Below are 16,306 nucleotides of genomic sequence, written 5' to 3'. Positions count from 1 at the left end.
CTCACTTTGTAGACCAGGCTGGCCTCGAACTCAGAAATCTGCCTGCCTCTGCCTCCCGAGTGCTGGGATTAAAGGCGTGCGCCACCACACCTGGCTGAAGTATTTTTTTTTTTTTAACAGTAAGTAACTGGACATAGTGACACATAATTATAAAGTTATAATCCATGCTTTAGAGAAACAGAGGTAGGAAGACTGTCACAAACTCAAGGTCTGTCTTGTCCATGCTGTGAGTTCCAGGCCAGCCAGGGCTACGTAGTAAGAGCTTATCTTAACAATGTAAAAATTAAAATAATTAATGAGAAGGTAGGTATTTTTGTCTTGATTTAATTATTGTATGACATAAAAATAGGCTAATAATCACAAGCCCATATTAGCATAGAATAAATTCTTTCACTGTCAATTTTAATTTTTATTGAGTTTTTAAATGGACAAATGTTTATGCACTTCAAATATGAACAGTAAAACGTTATCTCCTTTGGCATCTTACTTACCACTCTTCTCATTCTGTTTCCTCTTATCACTGTGAATAACTATCTTGATTCATTTCCTATTTACCTTGGCTCTTCAAGAAAATTCAAATAAACACAAATATAAATTTTTCTCATTCTTTTAAAAAAATAATTTATAGTATTCCATTGTGTGATTATGACATAACTTATCCAATCAGTCCCCTCTTGCAAGACATGGAGAATAATAGGCACCTTGTGTGGTTGTCAGTATCTCCGCAGCCCATAGCCCCATACACATGCTATATTATAGTTATGCCTAAAATTCTTAAAGCTTTGGAGTATTCAGAGTCACAAGGTGTTCAGCTCATAGACGCAAACCATCGGTTTCATTTTCATATGACACCGTTTCTCACTCACATAGTATCATTTAGAATATTTTAGTGAAGACAGAATCTTTTCAAAGATCACCATTATGGATTCACTCCCCCTGATGTCCAGTGGAGCACTGACTTGGGATGTTGCTGGTCTGGCTCTTACTCCCCCAGAGTCTCTCTAAGCCTTCCTCCACCTTGTCTCTCTCTGCTTGCTAGAGATTTTGGCAATACAAAATGCTTGTTCAAATTCAAGGTTTTAAAATCAAATAAAGAAGACTATATTTCCAAAATAATGTATTTTATTACTATATTTCCTGAAGAGAACCCTTAAAAATATTTATACATGTCTACTGAGATATAATCCTTAAAACAAACTATTAGAAAAGATAATCAAGAAAAAAAAACCAAACATGTATTTCTAAAGAGACCCAGTTCCTAGATTCTCATCCACTTTCAGGTGTTCATCTGACATCACAGGCGTTTTTGTGTGTGAAAAGGGCCTTTGCCCCCATGAAGACTGCATTATTAGCAAACTTTTTAGGGAAGGATGCACATTCCTCTACAACAGCACCCAGAATGCAACTGGATCAATAATGTTCATGCAAAGTTTACCTTCTGTAAGTACATCCTTGGGACGACAAACTCCTGTAAGCTGTAGAAGGTGGGACTATTGTTTGCTGGAAGCCTGCTCCAGCTGGGGAAGGGACTGAAGTGGGATGCAGCTTTGGACAAGGACTGAAGACTGATGATCCCCATCCTTATAATCTTACTATTTGTTTCTGGCAAAACAACTAAAACCATCTCTTAAAACTTTCTTCCTAAAAACTATTTGAATCAGATCAGGAATACTATAAAATCGCTAATTCATCTAAATAGCATTAATTTATGGAAGTTCATCTTTATGTTGATCTTCAGGAAATCTGCCCAATAGAGTGGGCTCGTGCCCAGGAATCATTAGACTATGTAATGGTGATAGGAAAGGCATATCAGAAGCAGTTCTGAGATGAAATCTCTGAAGGTCCTGCAATTCAGAGCTTTCCCATTGCAGCCAAGCAAAGTGGTGGGCCAGCTTCCAGAAAACTTATTTGCCTTTAGTGTTTCCTAGATGGCTCCTGACAATTAAGAGTCATCAGAGCCCGAGGAGCGACAGTCCATTTAGTCTTTATCTTATATATTTAAAAAATGTCCCCTCCAAATGATAACAAATATAGGTTGTTTTGAAAAGCAAAAGTCCACTTTCCAGGGAGAGCACTCAATAAGACAAGTTTTGAGGTCACAGAATGAGCTGCCACATGTTGTCCTTCCCTCTCGGTCACCTCATAGAATGAGGAATGAGGTTTTCAAGAATGAAGGAGCCAATGAGTGCACTCTTCTCACCTGCGGTTCTTCAAAAGACAGACAAGCTAGCCCAGGGAGGGAACCAATCCTCAACTCTGCATCTAAATCTTGTCAACTAATATTTCATGTTAATTCACAAAAGATGAGTCTGGACATCCACTTAAAAACTGACATTTAAAAGAGTATTCAGTTAGAGGATCTCTCTCTCTCTGGACAGTCTATCTTCTCTAAGAAAGATGTCACACTTCTAGCCAAGCTGTCACCAGAACCTTGTACTAAAAGAGAACATGCAATCAGAAAGGAGAGAGTTGATAGTCACAGATATAACGGATCCAGCCTGCATGGCTTCATTTATCTACTGAGCTTCACAAAGACCTGAAAGTCATTATCTGTGGATCTTCTCCCTGCTGTGCCGGGAGTGTTCTTTATGGAATATTCTCCTTGTCCCTGGTTAATCTTTGCTGCTTGCTTTGGGCCGTTCTCCTTTCGCCCCTTTCTCCCTTCCTTCATTCTGCTAATTTGTTTCTTCAGCCTGGTTTTTGTCAATAGTAGCCATCATTTGCAAGGTGAAGAGGACTATTCATATGTCTTGCCTTTATCCATTGTTTTTAACTTATAACTTCGGTGTCTGATTCTAATCCAGTTGTAGGTGTTTGACCCATGTTGCTTATGATTAGATACAATTTTTTGCAGTCCTTTGAAAAACATACTCAAACACATATAGTCACAACAAATTTCAAAGCCACCTTGCTGAACTCATGAAATGTAGAGAAAAAAAAAATCACTAAACAAAGCAGCACAGGTTTGCTCCTGACCACTCCTCACTGAGAAGCTAAGCAAGTGGTACCCAACTTCAGCTTCATCCTCAATGTAGCAGTGATGGGACTGGAGAAACTATACATTTCTCTCAAAGCCTAAGCTCCTGTGGTTCTCTTTGTAGAACTATCTCTTCTTCGTAGGGCCAGAGCCACTGAGTGTAGAAGACCATTACCTTGTATTGCAAGCTGTACCTTTAAGGGGGTGGTGCTGGCACAGGTTGATTATTATTAAATGAATTACAGCTAAATTTCCTAATGGGAAAATTGTTTCAGGAAGTAGATTTAAGTAGTTTTGCCCTCATTCTACCCTCACAAAGATCAATATTTGAACTACATCAATATATGTTGACTAATTCATAAAACAAGATATGGCATTAACTTAATGGGATTCCAGAGAATGGGCTGTCCAGAATAACATCTCTTAGGGTGTTTCTTAAACACAATTTCATGGAAGGGACAGGGGAGTTGTTCTCTATAAGGCTAAGGTTATGTACACAACCTATTCTGTTTTCTTAGTGCAAACACATTTTATGAGAGACTGCTTTCATGAGCACAGGGTGCTACTATTTCAGGCAAAAGGTATCCAGGGTTATTTGCGAGCTTGCTGTCACTTTTGAGAAAAGGAAGCATGTGACTTTTCTTTCAACTCTGGCCTTCTTATACCTGCTGCCTGACTTAAATGAGAAGTATGTTTGGTGTGCAAAGGCTGCCTTGTTCCTTTCCAGGTGGTGGAATTCTGTAACGAAAGTACACACAACCAAGAAGCCCCGAACCTCCAGAACCAAGTGTGCAGCCTCAGAAGCACTTGGGATGTGATCACAGCCTCCTCCGACCTGAACCATAGCCTCCCCATGCATGGGGTTGGACTTCCAGCCCCTCCCACGTTCTCCCTCTTGCAGGCTGGTGACCGAGTGGTCTGCTTAGTGATTGATGTGTCCAGGAAGATGGCAGAGGTAAACACTGACTCCAAATGATTGAAAACCTTTCTTCCCCACCCCCTTATCAGGTTTTAACTCTGTTTTTTTTTCTTCAATGTATGATGGGGTGGGGACACAAAGGGTTTTAAAGAGTCCAAGATATCTTATTTTCTTGAGAAATAGGTAGGACAAACCTCAGAAGGCCTAGAGTTTGAGACGGTGAGATAAATGAAATCCACACATGATCCCTGACCCAATTAGCATCTCCAGGTTGGTGCTAATTATAACTTTTCTCTCCTTTCCCCATGATGGAGACAAAAGCTACTGTGTCCCTGCTCATCCCCTGCACTCTGTGAGGAAGGGAGCCAAAGCCACAATGAAGTAATGTTTTCTGTGCCCACACCAGCTAGGTATCCAGTTCCAAGGAAATGGGAAGAGAGAATGTGGAACACACACACACACACACACACACACACACACACACACACAGGAATAAAAGTGTGGCATTTTCAGGAAAACGAATGCAACTGGATGTCACTAGATTAAAAGAATTAAGCCATAAAAATTATAAAATTTGAAGGAAGAATTCAAGGTCTATGTTTCATCTACTCTACTAATTTTCCTCCCAGCTAGTAAGAAAAATAATATTTGGAGAGAGTCAGTAAATTAAGACACTGTCTTAGTGAGGTATCCATGAGACATTAAATTGGTGATGTGTCCTGAGTAGTGTGAGGGGGTGGGGTCAGTGTAACAATGGGGACAGGGGTCAGAGCCATCTATGAGCAGCCAGTCACTGAGACTCCGAATAGTGCCTCCTTCCCTCCCTTTCAGGGCCATCAAAAAAGCACCTAGTGGATTAGTTGGTAGCATTATCGCAATGCTTGATTAGTGCCTGTCATATATTGCAGGTAATCCTTAGAGTAACTATAAAAACCAATAAACATATTATTATGCTCACTCCATAGACAAAGTGCTCAGCCTCCAATGACCACCACGGCCGAGGACCGACACAGGTGCCGGCAACTGCCACACCTCTATCATCAGATCCCTTTGTAACGTCTCCTCCCACTCGGAATGAATTTTTTAGTTATGTACCTATTTTCAATTGACAACACAGGTTGCTAAATTCTGAGATGGAGTGAAGGGTGAGGATCTGTCACAGTGAGGACTGTGACCAGCTTATTGCTCAGCACTTTCTTCTGCACACCCAACACACATTTCTGAGCACATAACTAACTAACTGAAAAATACTCTAGAACTATGCCACTCTTTACAACTCAAAGAATTGTACGGTGTCTACAAAAAATTTACCACATCTTCTTTTTGCAAGTTGAATTACTTCATTGTCGTTGGCCTACCAATCAAATATCATTTCCTTTTTCTTCACTCTCTCTCTTTTCTTCTGGGAAACTAAGAGAGACAGACTCCTCCGACTACAGCAAGCAGCCGAACTGTACTTGATGCAGGTTGTCGAAGCTCACACTTTCGTGGGCATTGTCACTTTTGATAGCAAAGGAGAAATCCGAGCCCCACTGCAGCAAATTAACAGTGACGATGACCGGAAGCTGCTGGTTTCGTACCTGCCGACTGCCTTGACCACTGACGCAGAAACGAACGTCTGTGCAGGGGTTAAGAAAGGCTTTGAGGTAGAGTGCCCTGAGTTCTGGTTGCCTTTACTATCGTCTCTTTCACTTTGAATATCAGGTTTTGGGGACTGAAGGGGTGGGTTTCTTGGTTTTGTTTGTTTGTGAGGAGTATGCCTTTTCAGCGGGGTCATAGCGACGTCGGCTGTGGTAGAGCTGTGATGGGTGATTCCTAAAGTCAGGGTCTATTTCTTCCTCCCACTGCACTCCCTGGGCCTGACAAAGCAACCTGTCATAAATACCTAGTAACTGCTGGTTGGCAGAATGAGTAAATAAATAAGGACAATGTCCATGCCTACGGGACTTAAATATCTTCGAGAGTCTTTCCGAACGGTCCCTACTTATTCTGAAGCAGCCACAGCTGTGGCAGTTGTTTAGGCAAAATCATCATTTTTGGTCTCAGACAAAGCAGATTTCAACGATAAGCATCAAGAGAGTCCGAGAAGACAAAAAGTCAAACACTCACACGTATTTGTGGACCCACCCACATGGGTGCAAACACACAATTAAGACCGGATGTGTGTGTGCCTGAGGAATGACAGAGCTGATCTAAGCTAGCGTGTGAGGTGCACATGTCCACCATCTGATAGACAGCAAGACATCAGCTATGACTGTTGCTACCCACAGACAACAGTTGATGGGGTGGGGGCACAGAGGGTGCCCACTGATATCAATTGATTGAAAGACAGGATGTGGTGATGTAGCTCAGTGGTTAGAGAGCATGCTTAGTGGGCTTAAGACTTTAAGTTCAATCTTAGGCACGAAAACTACCAACAATAAAAAAAACAAACAAGAGACTAAAACCAAACCCATGATGCCTGGGTTTCAAGTCTTGTGATTCTGATGTCGTTGATCTGGTGTCTGAGACCTGGCAATGAAATTTGTAAACGTTGCCATCTAATTCTGAGGTGTGACTAAGGTTGAGAACCATTGCCCTAACCCTCTGACCCGCGACTGGCTAGATCTTAGAGGTATGGCTCTTATGTAATAGTGAAAACACTATCTTCTATGAGGGAAGGTGAGGTACAGAGCAAGGTAGAGGTGGTCATAGAGCACAGGGGACCTTGGAGAGATATAGGCAACACTGGGAACCAACTGTGCATGAGAATGAACTCCTTTGTTTAGTCACACAGTTTGGATTACATTTCCTCCACTGACGGCTCTCTGTGTTCTTCAGGTGGTTGAGGAGAGGAATGGTAGAGCCGATGGCTCTGTGATGATATTAGTGACCAGTGGAGCTGATGAACACGTCACCAACTGCCTGCCTACCACGATGAGTAGTGGATCCACCATTCACTCCATGGTCCTGGGTTCCTCTGCAGCCAGGAAAGTGGGGGAATTATCACGTGTTACGGGTAAAAACCTTCTAAGCATGCCCTTAAGCTGTGAAACCTAGGTTACAGGTCTTAATTGGGGGAAAAATAGGAAAGACTTCTTTTTAAAAAACATAAATCATTACTAAATGTAGCTAAACTTTTTCCCAAATTTTGAATGTTTTCTCTGGAGTTGAAAATTTTGTCCATCCAATGGAAACCTTTATTTTTATGATTTGCTAAACCAGCCTGAGAATGCATAGTTTAGAAGCCAAAATCATATTGACTAGCTGTGGCACATTCTAGAGCAGACGCACAAGCAGCAATGTAAGATACACGGCTGCCCTTTTTCTAGATGAGGCAAAGAATAATTTCATCTTCCACGCTATAAAAACTAATGCAACAGGTTGACCACTGAGAGTTAAGATTTATTGGGTTATTTAAAAAAAAAATAGTGCTCTCCGATTATATATGCAAATACATAGCCACGCAACTACTAGCAATTAATCTAAATTACTTAGGAATTCTTTTGGATCTCAGACTACCCAGTAAGGGTTTACTGAGGTCTAGTACTCTGCAGTGAGCCTGAGAAAACAGCCATGAATTGACAGTCAAACTCAGCTCCTTACAGCCGAATGCCTCATAGTTACATCAGATGTCATTCAAAGCAAGCCAAGCGCACCTCCCACTACCTCCCACCAGCACTTTCGTGTAGACACAGTTTGTCAGAGAAGATTTACTCTGTTCTTTTTATCTTATTATAGTTGACATTCAAATTATGTATTTCAGGAGGTTTAAAGTTCTTCATTCCAGATAAATTTACTTCTAACGGAATGACTGAAGCTTTCGTTCGAATCTCTTCTGGAACAGGAGACATTTTCCAGCAAAGCTTACAGGTCAGAATGTCAATCTTCTCTCTCTCTATAGAAGTGGACCAGATGGACTGCACTATCTGCAGCATTATTATTATTATTATTATTATTATTATTATTATTATTATTACTTGGATATCGAACTCTCTGTGTGTGGAAAGCTCTAAGGAGCTTCTGGGTATTCCCATTTTACCTCAGGTCTGCACTGCTTGCTTCTAGGATTTGTTTTCTGTGATGACTTCAGCTTTCCAAGGTTCGTGAAAAGACTTCTTTGTGACAGAAAATGGAGCTAGGGGTGGGATAGGGTAGAGTAGGTTTGGGTAGAGTAGGGTGGGATGGGGGAGGTGGAGACAAGGTCCAAACCAAAAGTAAGAGGCTGTGTTTTCATTTCTTCAGTCCATTAACTTTTCCTCAACCACACCACACTGTCTCACTCGTGCTGTGCCACCATCTTCATAAGGAATATTAATTATTTCATGAATTTCTATAAATTTCTAAGTCTCTACCTTCCCTCTTGTTGTTTGTGGGAGAGTGCATGGGCCAGGCTAACCTTGAGGTCCTGGTCCTCCTGGTTCCTCCTTCTAACTAAAGGAACAGGCATAAGCCACCAACCTCAGTTTTAGAGTACCTCTTTAATTAGCATGACTTATTTGATTTGGGGCACAAAAGCTTCCTCTTATCAAGCTACCTTTAAAGGGGCCATTTTTTCTCTCCATTTGACACAATTGAATAATGTTTCTAACAGAATTTCACCTGCAGTTTCCTCACAGATGGCAGGTAAACCAGCCAAGTCATGCTTGGTATAAACAATGAACCCAGTGAATTATTGTCAGGAAATATTTAACATGCAGATATACATCCACAGTAAAGATGTTAATAGTCCCCTGACTAGAAGTCAAATGGATGCACCAAGACATATTGTTATCAAGTGATCAAAGGTCAAAGATAAAGTAAAGCTTCATAAAACATCACATAAGGGTTTCCCACCTCGGCAGACAGAAGGTGTCTGGGCAGGAACAGTACAGGCCTGGAGAGACAGTCAAGGTGCGACAAAAAACTCTGCCCACCAGTAGTATCCTATTCAGTGAACTGAGGCTAGCCAGCTAGGCCAGGCTGGCCTTAAACTCTAAACAATCTTCCTGCTTCCGCCTCCCAGATGCTGGGATTAAAAACATGGACCACAGTGCTCAGCTAGCCAACTGAAAAAATGCTGAGAACATGCACTGAAGAGAGAATACGTTTTTCAATAAATGTTTTGAGAAAGATCAAATATTTCCAGGCAGAAGAAGGAAAGTGGCCCAGGAACATATATTCACCACTGTCAAAACCCAAGTCACAGGGATTAACATTGTCCTCGTAAAACCTGACATTGACACTACTAGAAGATAATATGGTAAAAATATCTCAGCACTGCAGGATGAACAAGAGCTTTTGCAGGGAGACAGGGACAGTGGATAAGATCCCCACAACATGGAAAATAAAGGCTAAAATGACTAATTGGACAACATTGAACTAGACTGTTACTCAGCAAAGCAAAGCATGAAGCCAGCGCACACAGAGCCTGTGGAAGGAGGCAGTGTTTGAAAGCTGTGCGCTGACAAGCAACAGGTATCCAAAATAACTACAGCAAAGGTGAAAATACCCCAGCTTTCAAAACTGGGCAACAAGCTAGATGTGGGGTGCCCTCTTTTAATCCTAGGACTGGGGAGGTAAAGACAGAAGGATCGCTCTGATTTCAAGGCCAGCATGGTCTACAGAGCAAATTCTAGGATAGTCAGGACTACACAAAGAAACCCTAACTCAATAAAAGAAAAAGAACAACAAAAAACAATGGGATAGTAAAGCCAAGAGTGGACATTATTAAAAAGGAGACATACAAATAGCCAACAGGTGTATGAACAGATGCTTAAAATAGCTAATCACTAGAGAGATAAAGATTAATACCACACCGAGACAGCGTGTTGTTTCCAGAAGAATGGCTGATATAAAAAGGTGAAGAAGGAATGTCGGTGAGTGTCCACACTATCAGTGAGAGGGCCAGTGCAGCCATTAAGGAGAACACCATTAAGCTCCCTCGCAAGACAAAATTGCAACTGCTATATAAGTTTTAAACTTCCTTTGTAAATTTTTTACTAAAACTTGTAAAAAGCCTCTGGATATAGTTATACAAATGAAAACCATTTAAACATATTAACAAGGAGAATCTTCTAAGAGCTCATTCTCATGGTAATTGGCCACATGAAGCCAATGCTCGGTTTCATAATGGATAATATGAGAGCATCTAAATGAATGTTGAGGTGTAAAGGAGGGGGTTGGGGGGCTAGCACAATGGTAGAGTATTTTCCCAGTGTGCACAAGGCCCAGTGTGCACAAGGCCCAGTGTGCACAAGGCCTGGTGTGCACAAGGCCCAGTGTGCACAAGCTCTTGGCTTAATCCCCAGCATCACAGGAAATAATCAAATAGATCAGTAGTGAAGTCAGGCACTGGTGGCACACAATTATATATAATTCTTGTATTTGGAGACAGGATGATAAAGGATTGAAGACTAGCCTGAGCTAACTGAGACCTTATCACAAACAAACAAAAACAATAATGCATTATACTTGCATTAGCTGTAAGAAAGTTTTAACTAGTTACGTAATGCACTGTTTTGCTTTGATTTAAATATATACAATGCAGATCTGAATTGAGCGCCTTCTACCTTTGCCTATTCATTCTTCTGTTATAAAAGAAAGAAATGCTATATATTTGCTAGAAACTTTTACATACATCTCTTTAACAGCTTGAGAGTGTGTGCGAAACTGTGCAACCTCAGCACCAGCTGGCGAATACTGTGACTGTGGATAGCGCCGTGGGCAATGACACACTTTTTCTAGTCATGTGGCAGACTGGTGGTCTCCCTGAGATTGCATTATTGGATCCTAGCGGAAGAAAATATAACACTGGTGACTTTATCATCAACCTGGCCTTTCGGACTGCCAGTCTTAAAATTCCAGGGACTGCCGAGGTCAGTGTGACAATCTATTTATAACTAACTGCTCAGGGACTGCTAAGGTCACTGTGACAACCTATTTATAATTAACTGCTCAGCCAAGTGGAAAACTTGCAAATGAGCCCCATGCTTAGATGTGTTATGTAAAGGAAATGTGCTGACTCATCAAAACTTCATAAAACCATTGTTGTAGATGGTAAACGTATTAAGAAGAGCAACTGAAATATGTCTGTGTGTGCAGCATTAAGTCCTAGATAAAACCTTGTCACACTCATGGTGTTTCTCTATAGCATTAGCAGTTTTTTATGAAACCTGTGTCTATCTTTCTTACAGGAAATATCCATGTAGGTACAGTTTCCTATATGTTTGGGAACAGCTCTATATAGGCTTTATAATATGACTAATAAAGTTTGTAAGTTTTTAGTCCCTGCTGTGTTCTGGGTCTTGTACTTAGAATAAGGCAAGCTTGAATAGTGAAGCCAGGCAGGGCGACCCACAACTCCATATAATTCCTCTATTTGGAGACAGGAGGATGAAGAATTGAAGGCTACCTGAGACCTTACTGCAAACAACAACAACTAGGCATAAGCATCAGGTTCTCCTGGAACATATTTGAGGATGGGAAGAAGCTTCCTAAGGGATGAGGAACATCCTCCTGGAAAGACTGGAGACAGTGAGACCTGGTAGTGAGGCTGGCAATCTGGCCAGATGAACTAGAACGTCGGAAAGCTTAAAGACAAAGCGAAGCTGGTGGATGCTCACAGTCATCCATTAGATGGAGCACAGGGTCCCCAATGAAGGAGCTAGAGAAAGTACCCAAGGAGCTGAAGGGGTTTGCAGCGCTCTATAGGAGGAAGAATATGAACTAACAAGAACCCCCAGAGCTTCTTGGGACTAAACCACCAATCAAAGAAAACACATGGTGGAACTCAAGTCTCTAGCTGCATATGTAGCAGAGAATGACCTAGTCTATCATCAATGGGAGGAGAGGCCCTTGGTCCTATGAAGGTTCTATGCCCCAGTACAGGGGAATGCCAGGACGGGACCAGGAAGAGGGAGTGGGAGGGTTGGGGAGCAGGGCAAGGGTGGAGGAAATAGGGGGATTTTTGGAGGGGAAACTAGGAAAGGGAATAACATTTGAAATGTAAATAAAGAAAATACCTAATTAAAAAAAAAAAAAAGATGGGCAAATGAAGAAGAGTGTATTAAGGGAGGGTGTAAGCAAGCTGGAAGGGAAGGTGACCAGTGGGCCCTTTAGATAAGCAACAAGGGCTGTTCACAGCAATACAGAGCATAAGGGGCTGGACCCCGAGGGTAGAGCAAGCCCTGGAGGCTGGGAGCCAACACGGGAATGGCTCAGACCCCATGGCCTTATCAGGCGCTCCCCTTATCTGCCTACTCCCGTAACTTTTTGTTTTAAGTCAAGGCCTTGCCTTGCTCACATTGGTCTCAGACTCCCAGAGTCAAGCGATCCTCACACTTCAGCTTCCCAAGTCACCAAGCGCTGGGACCATACAGGTCCACCACCTGGCCCAGCTTGTCAGTAGCCTATGTGCTCGATTCTGAGCTGGGCGACCCCCAAGCCACCCCTCAGCCCCTTGAGCAGACCATTCTGAAGCCCGCATCCTGCTCTGAACCCTGCGGCACTCTCAAGATGAAATGCAAGCCATAAGTTATGGTTGCTACTGGACCAGTTGTGTCTGGCCTCTTCTGCCCTAGCTCATACCTTTCTCCAAAATACCTCCTTCTCTGTTCTACTGAACTTTTCTGCTAATCCATTGTGTGCTTCTCACATAAGGGCTGAGTGGGGATGCTTCCTCTGTTTTGCTTTCTTGCCTGACTCCTTCATCTGGATTAGAAACACTGAAGAATGTTTTTGATCTGGAGGTTCCTGCCGGGGGCTGGTGATGCCATGAGTTCAAAGCAAGACAGTGAGAGGTGACTTGGTGCTCGACTCAGACTTCCCTAGAAGATGGCAAAGCACATCAGTTCCACGAAGGAGGGCTGGCCAGAGTGTGGTGACAGCCACATTTCCTTCCTTGAGTCCCACTGCATTTCTTTGATTCTTTGATTCTTTGATTCTTTGATTCTTTGATTCTTTGATTTTTTTTTTTTGTCAGTTCCAGGGATTAAACAGGGACAGCAGAAGAGTCCTTAAAAGGAGACATGTATAGCTCAGTCAAAAAGGAACACTCTATTACACTGAGTCTTAGTCTTTTTTTTTTCCCAATTTTTTTACTTGTATTGTTTCTTCTGGGTAGCTTGTGTAAACAAGAGGATGACATGTAGCAGAATTTATAAAAATTACTCAGCATACACACTGTTCAGTTCTGACCTGTTTATAATAGTAGGTTACATACTCTAGCACTGTGGGCACTTTTTTGTTCTTTGAAATTTTGCAGGCCTGAGGAGCAGGGAACCAAGGAAGAATGTTGTTATATTAGCCCAGGGTGTCTATGGATACCACAACGGCATCCTTAGTTTATATAATTTTGTCCGTTCTAAAAATGAATTAAAGTACTTAATTGTCTTTTGGGAAGAGGAGTTCATACTAATCATTGCAAAGTCCTTTGACACTGTGCATATTTGCCATGATGTTCTAAATCTGGGAGTTAAAACACATCCTCACTGCTCCAAATAAACCTAGATGTATTTACCCCCCATATCTGCCTAACAGTAAATGTGGCTGGTTAGAGGTCACTTATCTAAAAGTACCTTTCCTAACATCTTTTCTTGTATTAAAAAAAAAAAAAGCAGCATTAATGAACTGTTGCTTTTTCTTTTCTTCACACTTGATAAAACAATGCCTTATTTTGCAGCATGGGCGCTGGTTTTACACGCTGAACAACACCCACCATTCTCCCCAAGCTCTGAAAGTGACAGTGGCCTCCCGTGCCTCCAGCCTGGCCATGTCTCCAGCCACTGTGGAAGTCTTTGTGGAAAGAGACAGCACCTATTTTCCTCAGCCAGTGATCATTTATGCAAATGTGAGGAAGGGTCTGCATCCCATTCGCAATGCCACGGTGGTGGCGACCATTGAATCGGAGGCTGGGGATCCCGTTGTGCTGCAACTTTTGGATGAAGGAGGAGGTAAGGAGGAGTAGCTGCATGGGTGCTGCATTGGTGCTGCATGGTACTGCATGGTGCTGCATTACCATGGGGTTGCAGAGGTGTTAATAGCTGCCGCGGGGAAATCCCTTGAGTCCAGCTGCTTTCCTAGTTAGTCAGTGTCATCAGATGCCTGAGCTCCTGTTTGCAGGGGACCCCGGCTACTCAGATGAACCTTGATCCAAGCCTAGCTTAGTCCTCTTCTGTGGGAACTTTCCCAGGTTCCACGTGTGTTTCCCCTGGACATGCATCTTTGGGAGGGATGCACATAAAGTGATAAGGGAGGAAAGGGATGTCCACCCATCTCATAGACATAAAGCCCGAGGCTCAGAGGCACCCAGCTTCAGTGCTCTCCTGGTAAAGATCCACAATGTAAATCCAAGTTCCCTGACTCCCTAGACAAGACTCTGTCCCATTTCCTTCTGCATCAGTGATTAGAAGAGGTGACTGCAGAGGCTTTAGGGATGGACACATCTCCCTTTGCAATTTCTCAACAAAGATCAGTCATCCAAATGCCACTAAGGTTTGGTTTTCTTGCCATGGACAAAAAACACAGTAACAATCTAAGTCTTCATGGGTAACGTGGTTACTCTGTATTTTATGTAAACAGACCTCCAGTTCTCTCACTCTGGAGCCTCTCTGTATAGCGGGGAAAGCTGGCTTCAGAGCACTTTAATAATAACAGTGTCACCATTTGGAGATCAAGGTGTAATGTCAGAATTGGCATGATCTTGAGGATATGACAGGCTGCCTGCCCAGTGTGACAAACTGCCTTAAAAGTGCTGCTGTTCTGGGGTCTAGATCTTTCTGTTCTGGGGTCTAGATCCTTCTGTTCTGGGGTCTAGATCTTTCTGTTCTGGGGTCTAGATCTTTCTGTTCTGGGGTCTAGATTCCATTCTAAGCCACAGACTTGGCTTTGAATTTTGCTGCCCCCTGAGAGTCACGGTGAAAGGAAGCCAGCATTGAACAGGCTCTCAGAAAGTACCGTGTAGCAAGGCACAGTGGACAGGAATCCTAGCCTGCTAAGTGCAGCTCAGGGAGCTCCCTCCACTCCAACAGGCAGCCAAGTGTGTCCTCCAATGAGGAAATCAAGCTAGCTCTGCACTGTCTCACAAACTACCAAAACTGGTTAGCGTTTCATGCAGGGCTCTCAACCAAAGGCTTCTCTTGAAATTTAATGAAAATTTACATATGTACACTTGAGTTCATATTTTGGAGACAGGGTGAATAAATATGACCATATGGTGATCAATCATCTTGAGAATGTGCTTTGCTTTTACAGAAACTATTTTTAGTCTTTTAGTTGAAAATAGATTGGCTCACAGGAATGGAAGTTTTCAAGGTGACGACTTTTAAGTGTTATCACTGAAATAGGCAGAGGCCATCCACCTTCTGATGAGGTTGGGTGCATTCAGAGTAATATAAGCATTGGTTGTTCAGTTTAGAAGACAATCTTTCAGAAATTAAGCAGTCCCGAGAAGAAATTATGATACCATCATTCTTTAAACCTTGTGATAATATCAAAAATAGCTGCAGTAACATACACTGTATGGAAATGTTGTTGCATGGGCGGTGGTATCTGTGTCCTTCACAGGCCTACAGAGAGACAATCTGCAGGAGACAAGAAGGCCATTCGGTTCAAATTTCAAAATCTGACACCAGGTTGTTTATTTTAAGCATACTTAAGTATAGTGCAATTTGATATAAAAAAAACTTTTCTGGTGATGATTAACTCCAACTCACAGGCCCAGCAAAGCACACATAAATCTCTTGGAGGAACAAAGTAAAGATCGAACGTGACTACATTGAACCTCTTTGTAAAGCACATGTGATAGTTCCATAGTAAAAGGCTCTAAACTGACTGAGACAAACAAGCTTATGATAGTTTGAGGGAGCATCTGCTGCGGTCTCTAGCCACTCAGAAAACACAAGTGTCACCAGGCTACAGAGCACATCTGCTCCCAGCTGTGGGGTGGGTAACAGGTCTGACAGTCCTTCCCTGGAAGAAACACCATGTGTGCTTAACACCTCAGGTTCCCCTTGTGCTTCTCTGGGAGCACAAAGAGCTCCATGTGCTCTCTATCAAGAGGAATAAATGTTTCAATAACTCATTAAATAGTAGCGATCAACTGTAACGACTTATTACCGCTGAATTTCTGTCTCTCTACACACAGGTGCAGATGTTATAAGAAATGATGGGATTTACTCCAGGTACTTTTCCTCCTTTGCTGTAAGTGGTAGCTATAGCCTGACAGTGCGCGTCCGTCACTCTCCCAGCACAAGCACACTAGTCCACCCTGTCCCAGGAAACCATGCTATGTATGTACCAGGTTACATAACAAACGGTAAGAACCTTTATTTAGCACGGCAAGTGTGCATAATACTATTTCATGTATGTGTTGGTGATATGTGTATATGCAATAGGCAGATGGAGATGGACAGGGAGAAGATAAAGGGAGAAGGAGGGAGAGGGAGGGGAGG

General features: G+C 42.4%; 1 protein-coding gene across 2 annotated transcripts in view; it reads left to right on the top strand.

The window, feature by feature from the left end:
* Clca2 (chloride channel accessory 2) overlaps positions 1 to 16,306 on the top strand; it is a 26,518-nt gene that overhangs the window by 6,342 nt on the left and 3,870 nt on the right. Inside the window, exons 5-12 of one of the 2 annotated variants that reach the window (XM_021196849.1) lie at positions 1,281 to 1,440; positions 3,705 to 3,932; positions 5,312 to 5,542; positions 6,717 to 6,894; positions 7,642 to 7,748; positions 10,508 to 10,732; positions 13,537 to 13,807; positions 16,000 to 16,170. In XM_021196849.1, the coding sequence (XP_021052508.1) occupies positions 1,281 to 1,440; positions 3,705 to 3,932; positions 5,312 to 5,542; positions 6,717 to 6,894; positions 7,642 to 7,748; positions 10,508 to 10,732; positions 13,537 to 13,807; positions 16,000 to 16,170 (1,571 nt within the window). The remainder of the gene's footprint in view (positions 1 to 1,280; positions 1,441 to 3,704; positions 3,933 to 5,311; positions 5,543 to 6,716; positions 6,895 to 7,641; positions 7,749 to 10,507; positions 10,733 to 13,536; positions 13,808 to 15,999; positions 16,171 to 16,306) is intronic. The other variant, XM_021196850.1, reaches the window with a different exon arrangement.

The sequence above is a fragment of the Mus pahari genome, chromosome 4 (assembly GCF_900095145.1).
Source record: "Mus pahari chromosome 4, PAHARI_EIJ_v1.1, whole genome shotgun sequence".
Lineage (NCBI taxonomy): Eukaryota > Metazoa > Chordata > Mammalia > Rodentia > Muridae > Mus > Mus pahari.
Note: the sequence above shows the minus strand (reverse complement) of the source record. Positions and strands in the feature narration are given on the sequence as shown.